The sequence below is a fragment of the Fusarium falciforme genome, chromosome 7 (genome assembly GCF_026873545.1).
Source record: "Fusarium falciforme chromosome 7, complete sequence".
NCBI lineage: Eukaryota > Fungi > Ascomycota > Sordariomycetes > Hypocreales > Nectriaceae > Fusarium > Fusarium falciforme.
This window is the reverse complement of record NC_070550.1, coordinates 2,625,474-2,643,883: the sequence shown is the minus strand read 5'-3', so window position 1 is coordinate 2,643,883 and position 18,410 is coordinate 2,625,474. Positions and strand designations below refer to the sequence as shown.

Here is an 18,410-nt window from a genome sequence, read left to right as displayed (position 1 = left end):
GTAAGTCTGGATGAATACGACAAACTCGATTACAATAAACTGCCAGTCCTGGCTGATCAACCGGAACTTGGCCTTGGATGGGCCGCGAGTGTTGGTGTGCCCGAGATTATTGTTACATTACTTGAGGATACCGGCCCAACGAACAGAATGAATACTGCTCTACAACGGCACGAATTTGACCTCAATTATTAGCATCTTTTCAATTACTATTCTTTTGTTGAGTCGCTGATGCCTATTGCAAGAGTGGATTAGATGGAAGTTTTTTGTGATCATCATGTTGGCTTTATAACTACAAAGAATATAGTTATTAATACACATTGGCATTGAGTCTCAATGCCACAGAGGTTTAAGACAGTTAAGTAATCTTAAGCAACTCGAAGCTAGACCGAAGCAATGGAGAGGAAATCTAACTTATGAGACGCGGAATCAGTGGTTTTAAAAGAAAATCGTGAGCTGGTCGATTCATTACAAGTGTGTGTGTTTGTGTATGAGGGAGGAAAGAAACGAGAATGAGAGTAGTCGTCTATTCCTTTATCTCTCAAAACGTGAGTAACGAGATCATCTTTACTTGTTAAAGGATAAAAAACCATTTCACGATGTCAATAGAAACCACAGCAATGAGAAAAGAAGCCATCGCCGTTGAAGAGACGTTGTAAGAAATAGCAAATTTCATCCCCAAAAATCAACATAATGTCTATGATGCAATTGAACACTTGCCCGCCTGCATTATTAAAGGCTTCTTAGATAGGAGTTTCCATGATATGGAGTGTGCCTACAAAAAGCTTGATCAATAATCTCGATCTGGTCTAGTTCAAGGGAAGGTATTTGTTTTTTCTTTTTTCAGAAAATCTCCCAGAGGCGCTAGCACGCAATCTACATACTGACCGCTTTTCGTTTTTCTCTAGCTATCAATGTGCAGATCCAACGATACTGAACTTCATTATTCGGCTGCCTAACGCACCCGTGGTTGCATTTAAGCTAGCGTACACACGTACACAAAACAAAAGGCCCTCTGTGGCTGTGCCAGCCTGGCAGCCCCAACACCAATGAACCAACAATTGTTCGCTTAAAACAGGGCGTCAAGCACTGGTAATTACCCCATTGAACGATGCCATCCCCGGATTGGACTCGCATTGCATCCCTATTTGGGCCATGTGGCTATTGACAGGTGGGCGTTGATCCCGCCCACCAGTCGGCATTCTTTGGGCAGGTTGTGAGTCAATATCTAACCGCTTCCAGATAATATAGGGTCTATCACGGGATGCTTTTTCCAAATGAATTGCGCCTCACCGCTATGATCTGTCTTGAATTCATGATCAAGGTTGGGCACCTCTAATTGATGAGAAAGAGTTCGAGAATTCGCATTGCAAAACTAGCCAGAGTTGGCAAGGTCTTCACCGTTCCCTTACTTAAATGGCCAAATATTGAAGAGTAAGATTGTGTTTTTTGTTACCTGAGGTTAAATCTATGGGATGAGACTGTCCTGTTCGGTGGTGTGTTGGTGTTGTGTTGGTTGTGAGAGGTGATCCCAAACTGGTAATCGCCGAGCAATATTCCTGCACGCCAAGCTTAACGGGGAGTTGGACACCCTGTCCTCGAAATAAAGTGCTCACCAGATTTCTTGACGAGGGTCTGCGGCATGCATCTCAAGCCTGGAGCTGATTGCCGTCATGGCACATGTCTGAGTGAAGCTTTGACAAACGACATTCAAATAAAAACAAAGATTTTTTACGGTTGCTTTCCAAGAATGGCAGGATTCTTGGGGTTCTTGACAGATGAGATAATTATGAGACCACTCTGATTGACCGGAATACGAGAAATCAGACCCTGTCAATCCTTCGAGGCTGAGCTAACTGTTTTAAAGTGTCAAGCTGAGCACTCAGCTGCCGCATTATTGGTGCGTCCTACGGCTGCAGCCGAGTTGGCACACCCGACGACAGGGGCAGACAGCGATCAGGAGGATCTGTTTCGATTGTCCTGGTTTGCGGGTTCTAGATCTTTAGCCCATATGTCGGATTACGCGTCGCCATGGGAACAGAATCCGCTGAGGCTGTGTGAGGCCCTTGTTTTTGCGGGTGCCTAGAAGGAGGTTATTCAGGCCACATTGGCTTCTTCAGGCATCAACTATTTAATCTTGGGCGACGCTGCAAGAGCTCACACTTCTACAGCATTCTCACAGCAGTCTTACCGCTCTATCTTCTAAAACATTAGCTCAACAGTTTCCGAACAACATCTCTTCAAAATGTTCACCAAGACCGCCTGCTCTCTCCTCGTCCTGGCCTCGGCCGCCCAGGGCTTCAAGTTCACCGGCCCCGAGGGTGACAGCCTCGACGTCACCAAAAACATCACCATCACCTGGAAGCAGGAGAACAAAACCACCGAGAAGGAGTTCGGTCTCTTCTGGTACACCAAGCCCGATGACCTTCTGACGCTCAGCTTTGAGATCGGCTACAAAATCAACATCTCCGATGGGGAGTACGTTTGGTCGCCGAGCAACAACACACGCAAGGAGTTGGGAAAGTACAAGGATGCTCTCACCAAGAACAAGATCTTCCGCTTCCAGGCCGAGTTCTATGACGGAGATAAAAAGGCCCAGGATGATGTTTTCAGCAGCAACTACACTCTGACTGGAGTGGAAGAGGTGGAGGCTAATGCCGGATCGGAGGTGATGCCTACTTGGGGATTGGTTGCTGGTGGACTTGCTGCGGCTGGATTGGTGATGGCATAAGGGGATTAGTCCCGTCGTCCTTGCATCTGTGGGGATCAGGGGTGGCTGTTCAATGTCGGGGAGACTCTCTCACACGACAATCCGGGACAAGCTCATGAGTCATTCATAGGAGGGCGATTTTACCCTGCTGGTCATCTGCATTTATTGAATCCGACGTTGATTGGGAAGTTCTTCTGGCCAAGCGGGCTTGTTTCTTGCATGAACTTTGATGGATTTATAGCCGAACGATGCATGTCTACAAACTAATGATGAATAATTATTGACACAAATTAAAGCGATGAGTGAAAGAGAAAGGATTTGAGAGATTTTGGTCTATGAATTACTCTATGAATTATCTGCTAATGAAATATAGCTGCCCTGTGACTAATAACAAAGAAAACTGTCTATATGCGAACGATCTGCTGGACTGAAAAACGCTGTGAAAGAAAACCACCCAATCTTGAACCAACGCCAACACCTCGCTACTTCAAAACACTCAATCCTTCTTCTTCTTTCCAATGTTCCACTTCTTGACGCGGAACAAGTAATAAGAAACAACAGCAACAAAGATATTAAACACAATGTACACCCACACAATACCAAAGTTGCGCCAGCGTTCGCTGTTGTAGATGTTGCTGCCGGCCATGAACTGGTCGGCATTTGTAAGCGAGCAGTAGCTGCAGTTCTCTCGGGCATCTGGGTTTTGAAGCTGTCCGGGTGCCATCTTGAGGTAGTCGGCAAGGTATTCGCCACAGGTCTGGTTGTCGGGTGGGTTGAAGATGGATGTTTCGGCCGCGGAACAGGTGACGGCTCGGCCAGCTAGTTGCGTGGAAACAATGCCGGCGACCCAATAGGTAAAGGGACTGACTCGGTACATGAAGATCCAGAAACCGGGAAGGGCTGTTGGGGACTGCATGACACCGCAAAAGGTCAAGGAGAGGAGGACCAAGAGAGTGACGATTCCAGAAGCAGTGAGAGCGTCGGGAAGAGCGGCGATGGTCATTTGGGCGAAGGAGCTCGCGTAGAGAAGGAGCTGGATCATGAATAGAAGGACAAGGCCTTGGCGGGCTGAACTTTGGATACCGACGATGGGGTAATAGAATGTCGCAAAGATGAGGATACCGGTGAGAATCTGGTAGGGAATCTCGACGATGACATTGGCGATCATGAAGGCTTTCCAGGAATAGGCCTTGCTGGGGCGCTCGCGGACTTCGTAGAGGGAGCGCTGGGTGACGAAATGAGGTTGGATCTAATATTTGTTAGCATGAATCTAGAGAACGGCTGTCAAGGGACTTACCTGCTGAACAATGGTAGAGAAAATAGTGATAATCATGAAGACTGCAAACATAATGTTCTGCATACCAGCAAGAGTACCATCAGCTTTCCAGAAGGAAAAGCCGACAAAGAGACCAGCGATAGTTCCAAGCATAAGCTTGGACAGGATATATGAAGGCATTCTCCAATATTGTTGGAACACTCGAACCGTCACCTCTCGGAGTTGATCAGCAAAAGGCATGGCAAACTCAGAGTGGCTATCCGCAGTATCTTGGTTGGACGAAGAGTTCGGCTTTTCCATGTGGATTCGATCAACTTCAGCGTAGACGTCGGCTCGCTCTTGGCTTGCCTTCCACACGCTGTGCCAGTCTTGACCAGAAGAGTTGGTGCCGTTGTTGACGATCTCAAGCATCCATTCAGCAGGGTTTTCTTCGTCTCCACAAGCCCGGGCGCCGTTGTTCTCGAAGTAGGTGAGAAGCTTGCGGGAGTTGTCGCCAATGTCGCCAAAATAGACAGTCTTGCCACCACGAGCCAAGAAGAGTAGACGATCGAATTGCTGAAAGAGGACAGCACTGGGCTGATGCACAGTGCAAAGAATAGCCTGACCCGCATCCGCAAGCTTCCTCAAGAATGCGACAATAGCCCAAGAGCTCTGTGAGTCCAGACCACTTGTCGGCTCATCGAGGAACAGGAGGAGCTTTGGCTTGGCGGCAAGTTCGACGCCGATTGTCAGAAGCTTGCGTTGCTCCACATTGAGGCCTTCACCGGGGACGCCGACGACTGCGTTGGCGAAATCTCTCATGTTGAGCATATCGATGACTTCTTCGACCCATTGGTGCTTTTCTTCGGTGCTGACGGACTTGGGTTGGCGGAGCATGGCGCTGAAGCGGAGACTCTCGCGGACTGTAGAGGTGTCGAGGTGAAGATCTGGAATAATGATTAGTGTTGAATGAAAAAGAAGGGGAAATGTTTGTTCTTACCCTGCTGCTGAACATAGCCAGTCTTTCGCTGGAAGCTGGCGTCCAGGGGCTGACCGTTGACGAACAGATCACCAGTGATAACACCCATCGTGGTTCGTTGAGCGAGCACATCCAGAAGAGTAGTCTTTCCAGCGCCACTCACGCCCATCAGGGCAGTAAGAGTACCGGGCTTGACCCATCCAGTAACGTTATCCAAAAGCCTTCTGGGTTCGCCCTTGATCTCAATATCGTAGACAAGATCCTTCCAGGTAAAGATATCAGTCTGCGGCTCCATGGCGGGAAGAGTTCCAGCATCCGAGCCTCGAGAAACGGCAAGTTCTTCGTTGACAGCACTCCTGTCGACACCCCCCTGGAGGTGAGCGGGAACATGACCGCGCTGGAAGACAAGAACCTCGGCTTTGCTCGCAGTCTTGGAGTTGAGCTCAGTCGCGACAAAGTAGATGATCATGAAGCCGACGAGGAAAGCGAAGAGGATGCCGAGGTTGCGCCAAACGTGGGAATAGTAATACTTGTAGTTGGTCTCAATGAAGGAGTCACCATTCACGGTGTACTCGCCAGCCACAGCACCGACGGCGGAACAGATCCAGGAGTCGCCGGAGAGGGGTGTGTATGCTGGGATGATGGACGAGCAAGTAAAATTTCGACCGTGGAATTCGTTGGCGATGAGGATCTCGAATCCATAGAAGATTGGGTTGATCCACCTGCAAAAGATTAGTTCCTTCCTATCTTGACGTAAAACTTTTGTTACCACTCACCTGATCCAACTAAACCAGTCATGCATCTGAGGCACACGAATCATAAAACCAGTGTAAATAACAAGAGCCAAGACCATGACTCCAGCAAGCAACATAGCCTGAGAAACCGTCTTTGTGATGGCAGCGAGAGTTCGGAAGATGGCCGACATGACAAATGTGCAGAGATATGTAATCAGGAAGTAGAGGAAGAACTGTCCAGGCTCCCGACGCAACCCAGCCATGAAGTAGAGAATGATATTGAATACTGTTCCCGTGATGAACTTGATCGGTATATCGGCGACAATACCTGATATGGCTTCGGCGGCTGGATGATAAAATGCGTAAGAGGCGTGTTTCTCAACAATGGGTCGTTGCTCGTAGAGGTTGTTGATTTCGGAAATAGCCGTGAGAGCGTTCATGAGAATAGCCATGAAGAGAACAGCTCCCTTCGAGTAGAAGCCAACAGTTGCATCGGGGGTGTTGTAGAAGACAGAACCGATAATCAGGGCCATGATGAGGTTGGTGGAGACACTGGTTGCTGTGGCAGACAGATCGTTCCAGATGCGTTGGTAAGCTCGTTTGGTGGTGAGCTTGATCTGGGTTGCCAGGCTGATGATGTAGGGAGACTTGGGGCGGACGTGTTTTGCTTGTCTGTGAAGTTGTTAGTCGATAGTTGAAATAGTGCGAAGATATCATGTACACACCGAAAGTTCTTTTGTTCTCTCAACTCTTGAATGGCACCAGACCTAGGATCGATGGGAAACTCCTGCTGATACAGCTCAATCTGCTCCTTCAGAGCTCTGTACTCGGGAGAGTTAAGCCAATACGTCTCAAACTCTTCAGGCGTACGAGGCACCCGGTTCTCCATACCCGGTCGAATCTGACGCTCCTGGGGGTTGGTGACAGAGGTTAGGAAGTCGCCCGTCGTTTGACGCTGAGGGCAAAGCCAGCCCATTCGCTCAAAGTAGTCCTTGGCCTCGCTTGCGGGACCAAAGTAGATCTGTCGGCCTTCGTATAAGACGACAGCCTTGTCGAACAGGTCGTAGATGGCTTGACTGGCTTGGTAGATGGCCATGGCGTGGGCACCGCCGGTATAGTCGGCAGCCAGACGGATGGTCTGAGCAAACTTCAGGGCTGTCGCTGAGTCCAAGCCACGTGTGCTGCAAAATGTGAGTAAAGAGAGCAACATCTCAGGAATCTTACTAACCTGTTATCCCATGCCGCCAGGGGCGACTGCGCGAGGATCATCTCCGCGATACTCACACGCTTTCTCTCTCCTCCAGAGACTCCACGGATAAAGTCGTTGCCGACCTTGGTGTTGTAGGTGTGGCTGAGACCACAGACCGCCATGACGATCTTGGTGGCAATTGTGCAAGACTCCTCGCGGGACTCGCCGATGAGAAGGGCGCGGTTGGAGGGCATGCGGCAAGCAGCTGCGAATTCGAGGGTTTGGCCGACGGTGAGATGGGGGAAGTGCTTGTCGACCTGTTTGACAGAAGTGTTAGTTGGAGTCTGGAATTGCAGGTGTCAGGATACTTGCCTCTTGGTTGTATGTAGTCTCGCCCTTGAACTCCTTCATCATATCCTTCTGAGGAATTCCATTGTAATGGATAGTCGATGACTCTCCAATACCCAATCCCTCGAGCTCACCAGTGATGGTCTTCAACAGTGTGCTGCATCCCGAACCAGGTCGGCCCAGAACGATCAAAAGCTCACCACCACGAAGAAGACCATCAAACTGGTTAAGAATCCGCTTGGGCTCCTTCTTTCCAAAGCTGAGATGCTCCCCAATGCGCATGGGGGCTTGGACAATGTCGCCGAGGGTCTGTTGAAGCTGAAGAGCAGCGCCAGTGCCTGAGACACTGAGATCCTTGTAAGCGACCCCAGCAGCCTTGAGACTCACGCCCCCATCTTGGAGTTGTTGCATAAAATGAGGCAGCCATTGGGCAAGGTCGAAATCTTTGCTGGTAGGGTCCAAAGCAGGATCTTGCGCATCAGGAGTGAAATCGGGGATACCAGATGAAACAGCAGCTAAGCTCTGTCGTCGCTGTGAAATAGAAGTAGCGATTCTCTGAAGCTCCTGACGATCTCCCTCCTCGATCATCATGGTATCCCTTTGCGCGCTGTGCAGCCGCGTGGCCATGCTCAGGGAGCCATCGCTTAGGGTTCTGGTTCTGACACCCGATCGGATGGGTGCAAATTCGATGTCGACAGTCGGACTGTCTGACGATCTTCGTTCGGTCATGGTGATTGGAATGACACTATCCCCGTCAAAGATTGTAATTGAGGAAGTGTCTGTGGTTGAGTTATCCCATTAATCCAGGGGCCAGTACACATATAAATAATATTAATCTCGAGCTGATAAACTACACATACGTCATCTTGTCAATCAAGGGTCGGGGTATCGACGAACCCGACGAATTCTATGGAAACGGGAAATTGTCAAGACCGTCGAGCAAAGCTTGTGTGAGCTTGAGGCCGCGGACACCGAGACTAGAGTCTGCACTGTCGGGGTGTTGGGCGCGCCCGAATCCGCCAACAGCATAGCGTTAAAGCCGGGGCCCTTCACTTCCCCAGAAGGGGTGACTCAGCGGAAAGCCATCGAAAACGGCTTGGAGAGAAACAAACGCTGAGACAAACGTCAACAAACCGGGTACAAAGGAGAGCATAGCCACGTAGACGCTAATCTACGGCGACATCATGCGTCCGCAACCCGAGTCGTGCTCTCAATGCCATCCCCTAGGGCTGACGGGACTTGGTCAAGGTTCTGCCAGGGTCGGGGAGTCGGGGGTGCGAGGAATCCGAAAGAGATGACGGCAGATGTTAGCGCGATTCCGCATTCAGAATTCTCAACTGCCGCTTAGTCAGAGGAGGAATTGGCTGTTCGGGCTGATTGTGGGCCTGTTAGGAAGTACATATTTTTCTGCCATCGGTTCTTATGGATTCAAGTACTCCATAACTGTAAGGGAGATATCATCCTCCGGAACCCTCGCGACATGCACCATGCTAACGTGCTTGGAGAGAGCGGAAGAGCGGATGGTGTTCATCTTGCTCCCTAGTAAGCCCTTTCATTCGTGTTGCCACACGCAAACAGGAGAATTGAAATCCCCGACTGACGTTCTTGAACCTGGCCTGAGCAGCTCAAGCATCAACAACGCTAAGACGCCAGGTGAAAAGACCAGGCAATCTGGTCAAGAATTTAATCCAATGTTATGTCTCACACCAGCAGATTAGTCCAGCGGCATATGAACGCAACGGCATATGAAATGCACGTCCCTCTACTCGCGAACAGGCAAGACCCTTGACCCAACACTGTTCTAGACCTGGCCTTCAGCTTGGGACATTCGGCTCGACAAAGGCATTGCCCTGTGCGGTTAGAAGCTGTCCCTGCAGGGCCACCAATGAGGTTAATACGAGAAGAGGCTTCATTTGAGTTCGTTCGAATTGATCTGCATGCAATCACATTCTGGTATCTTTGTTGGTATCTACCCGGCAACTTTGTGACTGGTCTGAATCAACACCATCACATCAGACCATTTCTAGCTCCTAGCAAAAGGGCGAGAGAAAGTTTGGCAATTTTAGCTAGAATCTTGGCACGGCATGTTTAGGGGCATCACTCCAATCTATGGATGGATTTGGATAGCATCCAAGCTAATCTTGACAAGATCATCGCTCTCTTGTTCACGCTAGCAGAGCACAGATCTATAGGCGAGCTTGAGGGTTGAGCTAGTAGTAAAGACATTCTCAAAGTTATCATCCAGACAAAAGAACCAAGTGGGCTGGTTGAGACGGGTGATTCCGACATTTGATCTTGAAGCTAAAGGCAATGCCATGTGCAGCATGGATAGCTCAATCCAACGCCTTACACCTTGCACCTTACAATTTCTAGTTAATCTATTAGGTAACACCTTTCCTCTCCGAGGTTATTTCGTTGTGTGGTTCCGGTTTGCGCTTACATAGTGCATGGTGACTGAAATAAATCCCCAAATCCACCTTCTACCACAGAGACAGAATATCTCTGTCCAAAGCAACAAGTTCCAAAGCTCTTTCAAAGCATACGATAGTGGTCGGTTGATTACGACGACTTGCACGTTCAGAAAAGACCGACTCGGTAAATTCAACTCCGACACGGGAATAAGTGATTTCGGCCGAGCAAAGGCAGGCTTCCTCCGGCACGCCACCACAATACTCCGTCTTGATGAGTCGGACGACTTACAATATAAATATCAATCAAAATTGCTCTAAAGCGACGATTGTCATAGTGTAGTCTTCTGTACTCGTTCACTCATTCGAGAAACCCGACTGAAAATCCCCATACTACAACGCAGCAATGGCATACGTACCATCACCTGTCCAGCCCGTCGCAAGGTCACCTTACTCGATGCCAGAGTCTCCATCCTCCATTTCAAAGACATCAACCTTGCACAGTGGTTCCGAAACGGAAGAGTAGGTCATCCTTTGTTCATCTCATGTGCTGGTACAAGTTCTCAACACATATCCCAGGCTCAAAGGTACTTGCCCTGTTCACGGAGCCTCGCAAACACCCCATCTTGAGAAGATGCTACAAGCGCGACCAAGAGCCGAACTGCAACAGCTCACAGTTGCTCTCGATGACTTGGCCGATGAGAACAGATGTGCCAAATGCGCCGTACAAACCATAACAAACATCGTGATGGGATATGTTCAGGATGTTCGCTGGGCCAAGAAGAATGGCAAGTGGTCCAAAGAGGACAAGAAGGCGCTCAAGATGGAGATTAAGGAGTTGGCCAAGGGTGTCAAGGCAGACATCAAGAGCCGTAAAGCGGAGATCAAGAGCGAGATGAGGAGCCACTGATGCACCTTTGAAGTTCTTCCAATGTTCATGGCGATTGTGTAAAAGACGGCGAGCAGATTGTTATTCTTTGGTTCACTTACGTCCCCTTGTAATCTCAAGTTCACGGTCAATGTTCCTTGAAGACTTCTTATTTCCGGTGATGTGTGAAATGGGTCTTCCTTGGTGCTGTAGGAGCCGCGAAACACAGCGCCATTGACGGGGATTTTCTAGCACATAAAATTAAGCAAGATTGTTCGGGCTAAGGGAGATGTCCGTTTGGGCCGTTAATGGTGAAGGCTACACAGTCGTAACCGCAAGACATTTTCGCCTCAGATGCATCTTGCTTTAGGGTAAACTGGGGAACACAAGACAATCAAGTAGCAACGGCATTTTCCCCACACTCGATTAGCTCTGAATTCGATGGATGAAATATTCGCTCATCTGGAGTCGACTGTAAATTTGAGCCTGAAAATTGCCCTCTATATACCCTTATGTCTTTGAGGCGAGCTCTTGTTCACCTCTTGTGGTGTCTGTAAAAGGGGTGAAAAGATATGAGGAAGGGGAGAAACGTGAGTCGATCGATTGGATGCCAAATTCGCGATTTGATTGGTTGATATTCTCGGAAGTGCGGCTCCGATAGGTCCGATTGGTCAGGAAATGCTTTGTCAGAACAACAGGCAGGTGGCAGGTGCCCTGAGAGTGAAACACGTGAAAAACGCTTAGTCATTCATTTCCGTCAATCAGTGGACGGAATCTGAGATGCCTGTCCTCCTACGTCATGGCAAGGTTTTGCAGGGATGCCTCATCTTGACTGCAGAAACCGGTTCTTTCACACCCTACCCGCGTATGGCTGTCGGTATGACGCGCTCCTCGTCATCTCCGCAGTTGAGATCCTGTTTGTAGCATGTAGCCATAGAACAAAAGAACACTTCAGTCTCCGCAACTCTGTCTAAACTAGCCATCTCCTTTCAACTTCTCCCATATCCCCACAGCCACAACCATGCCTCCAGCCCCGACACAGGTAGCTAGGTCAACTTTAATCTGGGGTACAAGTGACTGACACAAAGCAGGACGTTGAGCAGCGCGACGGTCTGTCTGATGACAGCCAGGACACTGGCGCCAACTACAACGAGGAGGAGGCGCCCGTGAAGAAGGAGAAGACCCGCAAGAAGAGCAAGAAGAACAAGCTCGAACGACGCAAGAGGCGGTCCATGTTCACCGATGACGAAATGGACATGGGCATGACTCAAGGAAACTGGGGTATGCAGCAGCAGCAGCAGCCACAACAACAACAACAAATGCAACAACAGCAGCAGCAAGGCGGTGGCGGGAAGAGTGATGCGCTCAGTCTGCATCTCGAGTTGAACCTGGAGATTGAGATCCAGCTCAAAGCGAGGATCCATGGCGATCTTACGCTCACATTGCTGTAAGTTTTAGTACAAGGATTTTCGTGAACCACAGCTGACGTTTTACTAGGAACTAGAGGGATTATGGGACGATGCATACAAAGATGGGCATCGATACGGCTGGGCATGTTTTTTATATACCTTGTACGCCCAGGTCTGGTTACGGTTCACATTTACGACAGATGGAGGGAGAATCTACCCCTCCAGGAATTTGCATTTGGTTTCATGATGTTGGCCCTGTAGGTTTACTTAGCTTCATTTAATCTTCAATTTCACTTGTGGCACAATTAGTTTTTCGGACAAATCTGAGTCTATTAAATGTCTCTCTATCAACTTTTTCGCAGCTCATGAGCTGCGGTTGATCCCTATTGTTTCCTTTAGGCTGCGGCTCGTCAGCTGCAGCCCGGGCCGTTTAGTAACTGTGTACGGGTTTGGTGGCACGCCTGTTCAGCCATTGGGCCAACTGAACATCGTCTTGATCGTTAGTGACAATATATTTCGAATACTGGATACGTTAGGAAAGCAGACTTTACGTAGAAAAATGAATTATCCATGTATGAACATATGAGAGAGGAACAATTCGTTTAGGGACACGTGTGCCGGACAGAGACCAGAGCAAATTTTAACGCCACAGGCGTTACTTGAACTGCAGAGCAACACAAGCCTAGCTAGGAATCTTTATTGTTATGTACCGTATTTAAGTTCCCCTTTTGCGTTCTTCTTGATCAGGTTGTGGCCAAGTAAGCCCGTGTTTCAACATACGTGTTTGCGAATTGTTTGAGTCCTGATTCGCTTTTAACAGCCCTCTAACATCAAAGATACAAACTAATTCCATCAAGCCCTATGAAGCAACCCTGCAGTCGAACATATCTGAAGCTAGAGCCCAAACCCAAGTCTATCCATGATTGTTACAGCCCATTCAAGATCCCAGCGATATGCAAATTTCCGCACCTCCCGGCATGCTTCATCGTTGCCATCCATACGGCTAGCCGAGAAAGCACGGAGGACGTTTTCCATTTCGACCTCGTCAAGCGAGAGCAACAATTTTGCCTTCTCGGCTTGATTTTCGTTGTTCCTTGCCGCCCTCATCGCGTGATGGAGCGGCGTTTGGCGATCTTCTGTATTGTCTGCCATCCATGCCAGTGTCGGATCTGCTTCGAGTAAGTTCTCCAGCGTCCTCTCATCTATCCAGTATGTTCGGGCTGCTAATGAGAAAATTGTCTGGCCTTGGCGGTTTCTGATGGATGAATCCAAGCGGCAGGCCTCGACGATAACGCTGATCGCACCACCGGTTCTGGACACACGCTCTGTCGGTCTCTTACCTCCAGGGTCTCGGTGGTTGAGGTTGTCGGTATGTAGAAAAAGCACTGGGATCACACTTCTTGGGACCAAGGTTGATGTTAGCGCTATGTGAATTGGTAAGTAGTCGTCCCTGTCTGGAGTGTTTACAGACACAGCGCCATCAATTTCAATAAGCCGTCGGGCGATGATTGCGCAATTCTTGCAATCCCTGTTCATACACCCGCTTCTCGCAAGCATATGTATTGGCCGGTCCCATCCGTAAGCTGTACGCTGCAAATCGTCTTCGTCCGCAAGGTCTAGTAGAAACATGGAAAGAGGATGACACTTTGATTGCAGTGCTTCGTGCAGTAAGCTACCGCGTTGCTGCAAAACTTTCTTGCAAGCGCGGTATTCTGCAGAACCAGGGTTCCTGATGAGAGAGCTTGCACCAGGGGCTGAGATATTGTCGCGATATAGATTTGGAAATGCTCGCCGAAACCACACGTGTACCAAGGAAGAATCTGCAGGTTGGTCTTTGAGCCATCGTTTGAGGTCCGAGGTCGTCGACATTAATTCGTTGGTAACTTGCTCAACAATCGTCGCGTGGTCGAGAACGGTTTGCGACCCCAGGAGGAGTTCCAAGGTCTCCAAATTGCCAGACAGGATAGCTACGGCAATATAACGTGGAAAATGGGCGATGGTGGCTTCATATTGTGATTGCAAAAAGAGCTCCACAATTGGTGCATTCGCTCTGCGGATGGCCTCGAGCATCGATGACCAGTCTCTTCCCATCCAGTGACGCTCCTTAAAAGGATCGATTCCTTGATCAATGATATACTTGCAGATATGGGCATGCCCGGCTTTTGTGGCGACAAATAGCGGTGTGACATAGCTCCCTGTCCACGTCGTGTGGAGAGACTCTCCCGAAAGATGGAATTGTCTGACTTCCTCAAGTTTGCCTTTTCGGCAAGCTTCGGAAATGTCTCTTGATTTGGTGCTCTTGGTGGAAGGAAATGAGACCGCCAATTTGGAAGAATTCTGGTGAAAAGCCTTACGATGTGCTTCAAGACGCTCGCGGGACTCACACCCAACGTCATGGAGAAAACAGTCAGTGTGGGTGCACCTATACGGCCGTTCATGCCTGTCAAGGTGCTCATCGCGAGCGTCTTGGCTTCGAAATCCGGTAAGGAACCTGGAACAGAAGACTCTGGGGCATTTGAATCTCAGGGGACCAGAGAGATCCAGGTATGCACCCTCTTTGGAAAGGTCGCGGTGTTGTGACTCTCCTGCCCCTCGAATGACGATCACGCGAGAGTGTATTCGCGCGTCGATATTCTGTGTGCGGAGCGTATTTGTTACTGTTTGAGCGCAAATCTCCATCTTGCGAATCGATTGATTTGAAGGGTTGTCGGAATAAGCTGTGAGCAAGCCCACCGCAGACGAGACAACGTCCGCTGGGGGCCCAGATGCATGCTTCTGTGCTTCTTCAACATGATAACAATAGTTAACCGTGGCATAGTCGAGGAACCCGAAATAACCAGATTGGAGAGCGTTTTGGGTGCTGTCAGTTTCTGGGTCTTGGAGAAAGGGCCGAGAAGAAAGGTAACGACAACAGAAGAGAGCCAAGTCGGCATGCTCCTGCAGAAGATCAATGGTGCCTCTCTGGACAAGGTATCTGTCCAAGATTATTAGTCTCTGTGGCCAGCTGAGAAAACCCTTGATTGAAACGTGAACATACCTTCCAGCTGTCTCGTGGACCATCTGTATGATCTGCTCGGACTGAAGGCCCCCAAACATATCGCAGATCGTGACGTCAACGAGCGAGCTGCAGATGTCCTTGCAGTTGTCGAGGCGGCGACGCTTGGGGTTGCAGGTTCCCTTTTCTGCATTGATGCAGAACCTTGACTGTATCTCGCGCCATCGAAGAGGCCTCTGGGAGCAAATGATCCAACCCAAGATCTTCTTGACCGTCTTCTGTCGTGATGGCTTGGCCTTTTCTAGCACTCTTTGAATGATTCGTTCGTAACTGATCTCATCAGAAAGCGCTCCCATGTGTATCCCAGTGTCTTGCTCACGCTTTGTACAGGTCTTCGGGGAACCTGTCGCTCTGCATCTCATCTTCAAATTCATCGACCGAATCCATGGATAAGAAATTGGACATGACAACTTTAGTATACAAGAACATGCCTGGGGAGTTAGAAGCGGCAAGATAAGGGGCTGCATGAGATGAGTACCTTGTGATGTCTTTGCTACTTTGGTGGCAAGCTCTTCTTCTTGTTCCGGTGTCTGGGAGAACCTCGCGCATATCTCGGCGGCTCGAGATTTCGAGTACTCCTCAATGTCCCTTTGGTGAGAATGAAGCGTGTCAAGCCTGATCTGGGGCTGCGCTGACAACAGTTGATCGAGTCGCCCGTCTCTCTGTCCGCAGACCAACAACCTGAGATGACAACCCCGTGAGGCTGCGGAGGGAAGAACCTTGTCTAGAAACCAGGTAACGATTGAGTTGGGTTCGTTCTCAGCACACTCGTCAAGACCATCAAGTACCACAGATACGCTGCGTTGGCTGGTCAAGCACTCGCGGGTCAAGTCTTGAAGAGTTGCGAGACTAGAGAGCTCGAGATTGCTGCTCATGGGAGCGGACTTCTCATACAAGTATCGCATGATGGTTTCGTCTTGTTGAATCAACTGAGCCAGGATCGTTCGGAGCATCGGCTTGGCAGATTTTCGATCGTCATCATCGTGTCTGAAGAGGAAGTGGACTGTACTGCCATGGATAGGGTCCTTGCCCGTGAGGTAGCGAATAACTTTCATCGCCAATGTTGTTTTACCTTTAAGATCCTATTTAGCTGGAAACATGAGACGTAAGGAGGATCGGAAGATATACCAGCGCCAGGTGAGCCGTTCAAGAATAGAATATTTCCTTGAGAGGATGTTGCCCTTTCCCACGCCTGAAAGTGAGGATGCTGAAAGATCCAATCACCGGCAGACGGAGAGCTTAGTTCCGGGGAATCCAGCCGACTGCGAGACCCAAACTTCGAAATATTGAGCTTGTCCTCCAAAATCTCCTTCATATCTTGATCTTCAACTGATGTCTGGCGCTTCAGGCATTCAGAGGCCAACGCATTGCGGATCCTGTCGAGATCTGCTTCAAGCCTATCAAACCGGTCATCAGCATGCCCTCGGAAGTCCTGAACTCCTTGATGGATGGCATGTGCCTGCAGCCTCTCGTGAGATAGCTTCTCCTGTCGAAGCTTGAGCGCCCGGATGATCGGCTCGACCTGACGCCGGAAGCTTCCCCATGCCGCCTTGAAGAACGTTATCCAATCTTGAGATGGTCAGCAGTTTGTGTATCAGCGGATGTGGACGAAACAAACTAGGTCGAGAAAAAACAACTAGAACGCAGCGATGGAACCGAAGAATGTCAGAAAAGTAGTCCTCCAGGGCTCGCCTGAGGTGTTCTGCGCCGTTGCTTTTGATGAGTGTGTGGAAGAAGACGAGGTTGCTGAGCGCCTCCCCAATCTCCTCGTAAGCATCTAGGAGTTGCTTGATGGAGTCGGCCCAAACTGTGGCAGCTATGAGAGCGAGCTTAATGGGCCCCTAGATCAACCATTTTGTGAGCGAGAGCGGAGGTGGTGCACCAGCATCGCGGCCATACCCAAACAAATGCCACAACCTCATGAACGTTGAGGAAAATGGAGACGAGTTTCCACGAGATATGCCCACTGTTTGCAGAAGGCTTTCCAGATTACCCCTCAAAATGATATGGGCCCTTGCCAGGAGTGGACAGCACGGTGCTGACGTATTCGATACCTTGCAGCATTTTAGGCACCGGGACCCCACGATTGGGGGCTTTGTCGACCTCGTAGAGAGCGAAACAACTTTCAATGACCTAGATCCATTCCTCAAAGGATCTGCATCTGAAGGAGGGCCATGGCCAAACAGTGCCCCGGCCGACGATGATGCCTTCTCAACAGAACTAATCGGCGAAGAGGTTGGACCGAATAACCCTATTGAGATCAAGAAGCTACCGGTGTTTCTTCTCTACCATCGTGGCGGCAACCAACCTAACTCTACAGAGGCCCTGCCGGCACGCGACATGGAAAACTACAAGGGTTTACTTGCCCTCGTGAAAGGGGGGGCGATAGAAGAAGCCCAGCTTAAGGATGACTGGGCCTACACAGTAGACAATGGCCACGTATCCACCTTCTTCGAACGCGAACCAGGAGAACTACCTCAACTTCCCGGCTCCATCCTTTTATGCCAGCGTTGTAAAAGTTTTAAGGCTGTCTCGCCGGGGTCTCAGTTATCTTTCAGTAGCTCAGACCTCGATTCCTCTCTCCCGGACTGCGGCCTTTGCAAGCTGTTGCATCCCTTCCGAAACGACACCGGCACCATCACCATTTCGAGAGCAGGCGTCGCCCTGAAGACCAGCACCAGCGACCGATGGATTCTCCGCATATGCGCCGATCCAGTTGTGTGAATTTAACCTTCGCAACGTTGAAAGCTTTCTTCAAGTTCCACCGCTTATTCGATAGTAGAATCCCGCAACCCACCCGAGGGTATACAGATCGGATTCCCTATCCTCCCACAGCGCGATACTCAAGTTCATTTTGAGTTGCTTCGCCATTGGCTTCGAATTTGCGATGAAGAACACGAGTGCTTTCAAGAGAAAGAGTCTCGACCTAGCTTCCTACCAACCAGAGTCATCGATGTCAACTCTGAAACCCTCTACATCTCGACCAGCGAGGGGAGGGGAAGATATGTTGCGTTGTCTCATTGTTGGGGAGAGATGTCCGATAGAGAAAAGGACATCTACTGTACGCACAGATGTAACTTCGACCAGAAACGGACGAAGCTTGACCTGCCCAAAACCTTCCGGGACGCCATCGCGGTCACAAGAAACATGGGGGTCCGCTTTCTCTGGATCGACTCGATCTGCATTATCCAGCCTCACTAGGGCTGCTCATCTAAGGGTTGTAATTCACTCGACGACTGGAACGAAGAGGCATACAAAATGGGAGGCTATTATGGCAAGTCATATGTGACTATCGCTGCGACCTCAGCCAAGAACTCCAAAGCGGGATTTCTCCGGCGCCCAGCGGGAAAGCCAGATGACTGTGTTCCCATCTTTGAAGCGTCAGATTATCGACTCTTTGCTTGTACAGCCGTCGACAACTTTCAGAAGGATGCTGAGGCTGCGATGCTGAACACGCG

At 49.6% G+C, this 18,410-nt stretch overlaps 5 protein-coding genes across 5 annotated transcripts; 3 read left to right on the top strand and 2 right to left on the bottom strand.

The window, feature by feature from the left end:
- Positions 1-2,242: 2,242 nt before the first annotated feature.
- Positions 2,243-2,728, top strand: NCS54_00945400 (uncharacterized protein; the record flags this gene model as incomplete). The annotated part of the gene is made up of 1 exon (XM_053154802.1): positions 2,243-2,728. One exon carries the CDS (start codon positions 2,243-2,245, stop codon positions 2,726-2,728), a length of 486 nt encoding a protein of 161 aa, XP_053010777.1.
- Positions 2,729-3,203: 475 nt separating this feature from the next.
- Positions 3,204-7,941, bottom strand: NCS54_00945300 (Hypothetical protein; the record flags this gene model as incomplete). The annotated part of the gene is made up of 7 exons (XM_053154801.1): positions 3,204-3,956; positions 4,005-4,909; positions 4,963-5,663; positions 5,718-6,347; positions 6,401-6,856; positions 6,904-7,181; positions 7,237-7,941. 7 exons carry the CDS (start codon positions 7,939-7,941, stop codon positions 3,204-3,206), a joined length of 4,428 nt encoding a protein of 1,475 aa, XP_053010776.1.
- Positions 7,942-10,026: 2,085 nt separating this feature from the next.
- NCS54_00945200 (Hypothetical protein) lies at positions 10,027-10,530 on the top strand (the record flags this gene model as incomplete). The annotated part of the gene is made up of 2 exons (XM_053154800.1): positions 10,027-10,142; positions 10,200-10,530. 2 exons carry the CDS (start codon positions 10,027-10,029, stop codon positions 10,528-10,530), a joined length of 447 nt encoding a protein of 148 aa, XP_053010775.1.
- Positions 10,531-11,509: 979 nt separating this feature from the next.
- NCS54_00945100 (Hypothetical protein) lies at positions 11,510-11,992 on the top strand (the record flags this gene model as incomplete). Its single annotated transcript, XM_053154799.1, has 3 exons — positions 11,510-11,530; positions 11,580-11,935; positions 11,986-11,992. The coding sequence occupies 3 exons, from the start codon at positions 11,510-11,512 to the stop codon at positions 11,990-11,992; spliced, it is 384 nt and encodes a 127-aa protein (XP_053010774.1).
- Positions 11,993-13,513: 1,521 nt separating this feature from the next.
- Positions 13,514-16,840, bottom strand: NCS54_00945000 (NACHT domain-containing protein; the record flags this gene model as incomplete). The annotated part of the gene is made up of 8 exons (XM_053154798.1): positions 13,514-13,651; positions 13,707-14,871; positions 14,935-15,222; positions 15,272-15,383; positions 15,431-16,024; positions 16,081-16,521; positions 16,571-16,793; positions 16,835-16,840. The coding sequence occupies 8 exons, from the start codon at positions 16,838-16,840 to the stop codon at positions 13,514-13,516; spliced, it is 2,967 nt and encodes a 988-aa protein (XP_053010773.1).
- Positions 16,841-18,410: the final 1,570 nt, after the last annotated feature.